The sequence below is a fragment of the Hyposmocoma kahamanoa genome, unplaced genomic scaffold, assembly GCF_003589595.1.
Source record: "Hyposmocoma kahamanoa isolate Upper Pololo Valley unplaced genomic scaffold, ASM358959v1 84, whole genome shotgun sequence".
Lineage (NCBI taxonomy): Eukaryota > Metazoa > Arthropoda > Insecta > Lepidoptera > Cosmopterigidae > Hyposmocoma > Hyposmocoma kahamanoa.
In genome coordinates this window covers 223,460-233,219 of record NW_020654229.1, presented here as the reverse complement: position 1 = coordinate 233,219, position 9,760 = coordinate 223,460, and the positions used below count along the sequence as shown (strand labels likewise).

General features: G+C 39.4%; 1 protein-coding gene across 1 annotated transcript in view; it reads right to left on the bottom strand.

The window, feature by feature from the left end:
* Positions 1–8,300: 8,300 nt before the first annotated feature.
* The window catches only part of LOC113234370, a 6,637-nt gene continuing 5,177 nt past the window's right edge, over positions 8,301–9,760 (bottom strand). Inside the window, exons 8-10 of the mRNA XM_026469680.1 lie at positions 9,621–9,745; positions 9,003–9,549; positions 8,301–8,745 (exon numbers count right to left, since the gene is read on the bottom strand). Coding sequence (XP_026325465.1) covers positions 8,674–8,745; positions 9,003–9,549; positions 9,621–9,745 — 744 coding nt within the window. The 3' untranslated portion in view covers positions 8,301–8,673. The remainder of the gene's footprint in view (positions 8,746–9,002; positions 9,550–9,620; positions 9,746–9,760) is intronic.

Here is a 9,760-nt window from a genome sequence, read left to right as displayed (position 1 = left end):
ATTGACTTGTTTACACCAGGTCGACAAGTAGCTGTCGTTTGATCCATAGGTTCCCGAACTGTTTAGCTCACTGCCCACTTAGGCAAGATAAGAAAACTTCAACGCACACCACGATAAAAAATAAATAATTGTAAACTTATACTTTTTTACAAGGAAGATTTTTTTACAACATCAAGTGACGGGACGCACAAGTCGTGCGCCTGATGGTAAGCTACACGCCTGTTCATAACAGTTCCAGTGCCACTAAGAGCTAACTTATACATTTGTAGTTTATACAGGGTGACCTGAAATGAAACTCGATTTATTCTTTCTAAGGGGTGAAAGTAGACTTAATTTGAAACAAATTTAGTCATGTGATTACCTTGTTTGCTTTGATTACCGGACGACGCTCAGTGGGTAGGCCCCCCACCAGGTGGACCGACGATCTGGTGGAGGTCGCGGGAAGCCGATGGATGCGGGCAGCGCAGGACCGATCGTCGTGGAGATCGTTGGGGGAGGCCTATGCCCAGCAGTGGGCGTCGTATGGCTGAATGATGATGATGATGATGATTACCTTGTCCAAAAAGGAGTACTTTCGGAGATATTGAAGATTGTTTTTCTGAAAACTTTCTCTCTAATTCTTGTTTGTTCTTATTTATTTATTGGTTCAGCAACAGCTTAACATACTTAAAATTTACATATATTATTAAAATAATACAAGGTTAGTATGTGAGCCAATTATAGCCGAACACATCATTGTCATAATCACTTAAAAATAACATAATTAAAATAATAAACTATTTATACATTATTCTATAAATACACATTTAATTCGTATCGTTTACATCGGATTAATTTTGAATGATAATTTAAATATACAAAAAACAAAATTGAAACGTCCAAAAATAAAAAAAAGAATAAAACTTTAATTATCTACCAATATTTGACGAGTGGGCCGCGACAACTTTGTCCTTATGACGGGGAAAACTGATGATTTACTTTATCAAAAGCCTTCCGGAAGTCCGTTTGTATTGAGTCCACTTGTCCACGTATTGCAAAAGCTGAGCACAGATAATTTTTTTTTTTCGAGTAAGTTTGACACAGTGGACTTACCCTTAATAAAAACCAAGTTGCTGTTCATATAAAGATAACTTCACGTGAGCGATGATCGTACACGATAGACTCAAAAACCTTGGCTACACATGATAAAATACTAAAGGGTCTGCAATTGTCACATATTGATGGATCTCCAGATTTGTGTACAGGGACCACATGTGCCAATTTCAAAGTCGATGGAAACGTACCTGCGTTTAACAACAAGTTAAAAATTATGTGTAAGGGGACAGAGAGTTGAGAGGCACATACTTTAAAGAATTTGGGTGGTATAGTCTGGTCCCGCCCCCTTTCCGGTGTCCAGCTCCTTCAGCTTCCGCATGACATCATATTGTGTCAATGTTATGTTCGAGTGCAACAGTAGGCACCACGTGAGGAGAATCATCAAATACTGAACCAAAATATTGTGATAGCAGGTCACAGATTCCTGGACCGTCTGATGCTGTAACATTGCCCAGTGTCATGGTACTTGGAATACCTTGCTTCGCTTTTTTCTTATATATAAAGCTCCAAAAGACCTTAGTGTTTTCGGTTATCGCATCTTCCGTTACAGACAAATAGGCTCTATAGCATTTTTTCATAAGACCCTTACATCTAGTCCTCAACATTGAAAAAGAATCATAATCGCGTGGATTTTCGTACTTTTTTATTTTTTTTATTTTTATATTTTCTGTGATACTTATCCTTTTCAGCGAGGCTTTTTTTAAGAGAAGGTGTGAACCAGTAGGGGTAAGTATTACTAATGCACTTTTTAAGGGGGATTTGTTGGAAAATAATCTCGTTAACCACAGAGTTAAAGATGTCAACCACCGAGTCGACATCATTTGTTTGCCCAGTTAATTTTTCCTAATTCCGTGTGTTGCGTTGTTGTCACCTTTGTTAAAATTAAATCGCAAATTGGGTTTAGGTTTCATTTTCTAGTAATTAGTGTTGTTACAAACTATACTCCCGGACACATATTTCGAGCCACTTTGCATTGTCAGTATTAAATGTCCTTGGCTTAAATAATGTTTGATTGGTCAATAACTAATATTTTTGAAACTGGTGTTTTAAACGTCATTTTCAAAAGGTTTTGGTGAAAATTTGAATTTTCGAAATCGGGAAAAACTCTCTTCAATGATAATATAACAAATTTTATTCTAGCACTTGAAAAATAAAAATGCAAGATGGCTCGATTTATGTGTCCGGGAGTGTATTATATCTAGTGCTGGGTGATATCGATCCTGATGCGACAAAGGATTGCTTTCTGTAACTAAAGTAGATGACTGTACAAGGTCTAGTTTACGTCCTTGATAGTTTACGATAGGGTTTACTTGGAACATATTGCACATAGATAAGCACTGACACAGTAGTCTGGATTTTAGGTCTGACGGGCAATTGGGTATTAAACGAAAGTAGTTTTTATCACTAGGAGTAGCAGTGGACCGTACCAGATTGGAAACGTTGAAATCACCTAATATTATGTTAGTACTATTTGTAGCCATATTGTTAGTAGCTTTGTGTAAGCTATCGTAGAATATTGTGAGTTGATTTGTTGGTAAATATGGTGGTAAGTAGCAGACACATATGTTTATAACAGAATCTGTAGGTTTTTCAGGTATAATATTTTAAAGGCATGTGTTGTAATGTGTTCATAATGAGCAAGATAACTAAGCTTATTGTCCAGAGTGACACCTAAGTCCCGCACCCGGTCCACTTCTGCCACTAAAATACCATCAATATAGTAAGAAGATCTAACAATACTTTTATTTTTATTTATAATTTGTTCTTTTATCATTTGTTCTTGCTTTATTTTCTATTCTTCTACATCTACTTTCACCCCTTAGAAGGAATGTATCGAGCTTCTGAAAGTCGCTCAGCGAGCTTTGGTACGAGGAGTTTCTTTGAAGGACAAGGTACGGAACGAGGTTATCCGACAGAGAAGTGAGGTCGTCGACATTAGCTGGTAGAATAAGCAGCTGAAGTGGCGATGGGGGAAGCGTGTTCTTGAGTGGGGACCACGGCTCGGCAAACGTAGTGTAGGGCGCCCTCTGGCCACATGGAGTGACAATTTGCGGAGGGCTGCTGGCAACAGATGGATGCATCGAGCCCAGGACCCGGCGAAATGGCGCGCATTAGGAGAGGCCTATGTCGAACAGTGGACTACTATAGGCTATTGATGATGATGATGAATGGTACCACCGTGAACCCGGAAAGCCTGACCCGAGACAAACGTCAGAGGTCAATGTAGAAAAACTAACTTTTATATATTAGACAACATACGTTGCTCTGATCCGTAGATCTCTGGTCCCAAAGTAACTAAGTATTTGTGCCATGGAAATCGGAGGAAACGACGGCGGTTCCACAAACACGCAGGCCAGAGACAAAATGGAAAAGTTAGTCAAAGTCAAATAATAATTTATTCCATAGGTAAAATTTTTACACTTAAAACATTGACTTACAATTATATGGACGTCGGGTCCGCGCTAAAAAGTGTCCGAACTTATAGTGCGTTAAAATCGTATACAGAGCGTCATTCACGCTTTAGCATTCGTTTGTTCGACTGACAGCGAAGCAAGCAAAATTAGACAATACTGCGATGACATTACAATTTAAATTCAACGTTTTAGCTTTTTCATATTCCTTTACATGTCACTACGTTTAAACAGGTTGACTTGGGACATTTTTTTCGTGGTTTTTGTATTAGACCCGTCGTCCATTTATTTGTAAGTCAATGACTTGAAAACGTAATTTTTTTTAAGCTACTTCTCGTTCACTACGCTGGCCTCCCTGAGAGGAACGAGCAAGAAACTCTAGGGATTGCTCTTTTCAAACAAACTTAAATGCTATTGAATCATATTTGTGTGGAATCTAGACTCTTGTTGTCTTTCCATACTTTTTTATCTAAAACATGTTGCAATAAGACTTTTCAATTAAAATGCTTTTAATGTAAGTTTTAAACTTAGAAAATGGTAAACTTAATATGCTCCGGAATCTTATTGTAAAAACGTATACATTTCCCCATAAAAGAATCGTTTACCTTAGTTAAACGAAATCGTCGTGCCATGAGTTTGGACTTAGTTCTAAGGTTAATATTATGTATATCTTCTTTCTTAACGAAATTATGTATATTTTTATTTAGTTGCATTCACCCGGCCGGGGATCGAACCCGGGACCGCAATGGGAACCGGTGTGCAAGCCACTCGACCACGGAGGACGTCAAAATCGTATCGAGTTTGTACGTTACACTATTTCGTTGCGTTCGTTGTGCTATATACAATTTCGTAATAAGAAATCGCTTCCTTTCCGTAAAAGCACACACTTCGAGTGCGTTTGTCAATGCCTGCCACAAGCCACGACTTTTTCTGTATAGTTTTAAGTAACAAAATCATCATCATAGCGGCCGTTTTTAACCGACTTCAAAAAAAGGAGGTTCTCAATTCGACTGTTTTTTTATGTATGTTACGCGGTAACTCCGCCATTTGTGAACCGATTTCGATGATTATTTTTTGTTGGAAAGAGGGTACCTAAGAATATTATAATACCTCTAAGTCCTCTGGGTCTCTCGTCCATTCTCATTTAACTGCCTCCGTGGCCGAACGGTTACCATGCCGGACTGCGTTGTTGGCACCGAAGCAGCCCACGCCTGAGCGACCCGTCTTTCCACTTCCACTGTTTGGTTCTCAAAGGCCAGTGTAACTGAGTTGTTGGAAGTAACAAAATACGAGGTGAAAAATAAAAGCTACATGATAATACGGTAATATTTGTATTGATAACGTCAACATCTGTTACAGCACCTCCCGCGCCTCGCGCGCTACACCCCCCACCCCCACGTCCTCTGTACATATACAATTACAATTTGTACACACATTTACATGTAGGTTATTGCCGACCAGTTAGATCTGAGCCCTCGCCATGATGCGGAAATTTCAAAGTACTAAATATCCTCTGCTGACTTCAAGAACATTGAATGTCAAAAGTTGATACTAAAGCCACCATTCCAGGGTTCAAAAGTAACGCGTCTCTCGGCATTTACTTATTACACAATAGAACGTAGCAAACAGCTCCGCGAAAATAAACAGGTGTTACAATATTTCGTGGAACATCGAAAATAATTATACACTATGTTAAGAATTTGTTGGTAAAATTAGTTACTACAGTTAAAAAAATCTTTGTCAAATTAGCACACCCTTGCTATAATAAGGCCACATCTGAAAAATGCCAATTTTTTTAGGAGAGGTCTTGAAGGTTCTACGAACAAAAATAGCCGATAACTTTTTATTCTTAAATAGTAGTTGTAAAATTTCACATATACATAATTTGTTTCACGTGATTCGTAATGTTTTTATGATTTTGTCACATGTGGCTTTGTTAAGCGAGGGTACGTTAGGAAAAAAATTTTTACATCACAATTGTAAGTTACATCCATTCGTACGTATCTAATAGCTATGCAGCAGAATTCCGCGCGCGTAATTCAGCCACATTTACCACCAAATTTGGATTTACAAATATTGCAACATTGTGTTTTTTTATCACACATGGAAACTCTTTCAGCCAATATATAAATGCTAAAATATGTTTAGAAAACTAATTAAAAGTCACCATGTATAAAAAACACTTTTTAATTAATAATAAAGTAATTATGTGACAAACAAATGACACTTAAAACCTAAATTAGTGACTGTATTGACTACCAGAGCAACGAAATTAAGTCCGGGGCACTACAAACACAGAAAAGTTCGTTTCCCGAATTGATCTAACCGGGAATTGAACCCGTGACCTCCTTATCGAGCGTCTATAATGCTAACAACGCTACCTTTACTAAGAGTTTATGGTGGTGTGAATAAAAAAAATAAGAAAAAAAAGATTATTTCTATTATTTTTAGGATTTAAATAATTTTTAAGTACGGTAGTGCACCGGCAAGTTGCAATGAAGTTTCGAGAATAATTTTGATCATAAATGAACAGGCAGTACAGGCACTCGTCCTAAGTCTAACAATTATTAAGTTAATATTATCAAAATGGCGCGCGCGAGATCTATACAGCACAAGCTTGTTCGTCGAATTGACTGATCATATTTAATGTAATGCCATTAAATGGGACATAGTTAGGTGGATACAGCACATCAGTTTGGTTTTTATCAATTGGAGATCCGTGAATTTTACCTACGCCAGGCGCGGCGGCCTGCAAAGTCAAAGTTAAATCTAATCAAGTTGTAGAATTTTAAAACACCTAATATTTTCTTCTATAGACAGTATTACCAACATTCAAAAATAAACGGACATTCGTTACGTATGTGTCATCATGGGTAAATATCAGATTAGGTTTCTCTACTTAATTTCGGAGGAATTTTTTTAAATTATCGTGATATATTAAATAATAATTCAGGTTACTACACTCATAGATATTTACCCTTCAAGTACCGTGGATTGTTTTCCACCCCGTATAAAGAAGGTAGGCAGACACCATAATTACTATTAATGGAGAACGTTGGCTTTTCAAAGTTGTACGTCTAACGTCTGAGTCACACATTTACTTACACTGACATTTATTGGCAGGAAAACGGCATGAGCCGGGAGAAAAAGTGCACGTCATTTTCGCTCTTATTATATGGAAATAAACCTTTTTCTCATCAGCTTAATGGCATTCCGTGCCGATAAGTCTGGTTGCTTCTTTAGTGCGTGGAGAAACCGCACCCTCATGCACGAATGGCATAAGTGGAGTCACGTCAAAAACGTTTATTGCTCCATTAAGTATAGAATGCGTTGACGTTATTGAACAATACTAACTGACAACATTGATCGAAACTGACACTGGGCCAAGCTAATGGCCGCCATTAAGGAAATAGAATAGAATAACAAAACAGTACATAGTACTAAAAAAACCGACCTCAAAAGTCATTCATCCCCTAGTTTGCGACCCTTAGAGGTGGTATATTTTCTTCAAATTTAAACGGGACCACTTCTGAGGTATCCCTTTCCAATAAAAAAAGAATCGTCAACATCGGTTCACAAATGCCGAGTTATCGCGTAAAATACATACAAAAAAAAAACAGTCGAATTGAGAACCTCCTCCTTTTTTGAAGTCGGTTAAAAATATAACTCACATTCTCTTCAATTCTTGTAATTCTATAGGCTAATATTGTAGACAGTGTTACAAGAATTGGATAGGATGTGGGTTATATTTTTCTGTACATAATCGAGCTATAAACATGTTTGACGTAACTCCACTTATGTGATATGTATAGATACATATGTATAAGTACATGGCACTACATTAATAACATATTTTTAGTTTCGTCATTCTATTAACAATTTTATTATTAGAATTTTACAATTACACCTACGCGTTAGTTCGTCGATTAATCAACTTAATAAAAGTCCTAAAAAATACGCAACTACAATTAAATAATATTCTTTTATTTATTTGGTATTTCGTCAACTTTTGTTAAAATATCTCTTTTTTTTATTCAAACATTAAATCAACTACGACATTTTATTGCGATATATTAAAATATTAAATTCAATTTGCTGTGATGGAACCACAGAATCGCAAGACAAAAAACAATTGAACTTAAACAAAAAAAGGAAGATCGAAAATTTCATTTAAAAAAATGGATTTCATGCATCTCTTACGCATTGAAATAAGATAAATAAATCCAGTTCTTAGGTTTTCGCGATTGTTACACACAGGAAATGAAACTATTTTTCCGGATTTAAATCGCGTATATTTGTTTTTTCAAACAAACCGACATTTCGGGCCCTTTACAGGTCCGGGCGACAAATATACGCGATTTAAATTAGGAAAAATAGTTTCATTTCCTATAAGATGAATAAATCATGTTCAATGTTCAATTACACTCAGCAATGATATCCTCTTAAATGGCATGCGTTGCACAGATGCCATGTTATAATAATAGCACATTTAGTTTTTTAATTCGGGGCATACGTAGATTACCTTCACGGGAGGTAGGCGGTCTATAATATGTGACACGGTCTGTATAATGTGCAATAGTTGGAATAGGGTGTTCCAAATGAGTAGACAAATATTAATGAATTACTTTTCGAACTTTGGATTCCCAGAAATAGTTTTACTACATAACGTGCGTTTTATATCCCGTAACGCAATTTAAGTATGACCTTCTTTAGCCTCATTTCTAGGAATGTTTTTTTTTTCAGCGATTTTTTAACATCGAGATTCCACAGACTATATTTTTGACGTCACAAAACTAGAGCATGCATACGGAAATAGAAAAGTACCCCTTGTCTTGGCTAAATATTTCGTACCCCAATCGAGATTTCTCGCCGTTCATACTTACAGTATAATACAACAAAAACGTACACTTGAAATACAAAAATATATAAATAGATAATTTTTTTATTCTTAGTGATCGAATTTTCAAATCGTTAAAGGTTTTTTATGGCGACAAAATAAATTTGAAAATGTAGCACTTTTTGCAAATACTTTCGAAGCTATACTGCAATAATTCTCAATGGAATGCTCCAGCATTAAATTAATTGCCGTTATGTTCAGTAAATCTGTATAGCGGTAGTGCGTGGCGCTGCTCGTTCGTCTGTTTGTTCGATGTCAACATCAGATATGTTAGAGGTCCGTCTCGGACGCGGCGTCGAGCCAGTGCCGCTCGCGGCGCGTGCGCCGGCGGCCGCTCTCCGACTGGGGATCGCAATAACATTATTAATCTATTTGCATTACGTCAACTCAATATTCAAACGGTGTTGAAGGAAAGAACGTCCTGCTGTTATGCGCCTGGTGCTCTGCGAATAGCAAACGGCAACAAGGCAACGTTAGTTTTGTTTTTCATTAATTTAGAAGGCGATGGCTTGTACATGATTTTTGTGGAAATGCGAAACGGTTACAAAGAACAACCGCAGGGGTTTCCGGTAAGAGCTTTGGTTTACTGCGCAACGGACCTTTTTTTCAGTCCCTTGGCCTTCCTCCCCGGCCGTCCCGCCGCTGACCTCGGCCACCCTGGCCACGGCCCTCTGCTCCTTGGCCGTGAGCAGGTCCTGCAGCATGACGGCCGCTTCCATTTCCGCCATGCTAATCGATTGCACCGGTTTCGGAAGATCCTCTTCTTCTATATCTGGGACGAAAGCAGTTTTCGCGTTAGTAATGCGCACAGTGTAACAGACGGGACCTCCGTCAGACGCGACAGATACGGTGCCAGACATCGTAGGTTTCGTTGTAACGTTAAAGTTAAAGTAACGAAGGAAATGTTTTGCAGTTCGAGCGTTCGAACAGGTACAGGTGCGAATGTGGTTACGCAATGCATCTGTCCGCAGCCGACGCGGAGGCGGTGTGCGGTGTGACGTCACGTGGCGGCACCGACCGTGGTACGAGAAGAGCCTCGGCGGCGGGCGCAGCGCGCGCAGCGCCACGGTGTCGCCCTTGAGCCGCGCCGCGTGCGCGCGCAGGCGCAGCTCGGCCGCGCCGCTCCAGCCGGCCGCGCCCGGCGCGCTGCGGACGATGACGTCAGAGGTCAGAGCGGCCGAGGCGGCGGACCTCGCGTCGCCGCCGGCCGTACGTACTGCGCGTCGTGCTGCAGCCAGGGCCCGGGCGACAGCAGCGGCTCGCCCAGCGCCTGCGCCGGCGCCGCCGCCTCCGCCTCCAGCCGCGACAGCAGCTGGCGCGCCACGCGCTCGGCCGCGCAGCGCTGCAACACGAGGCA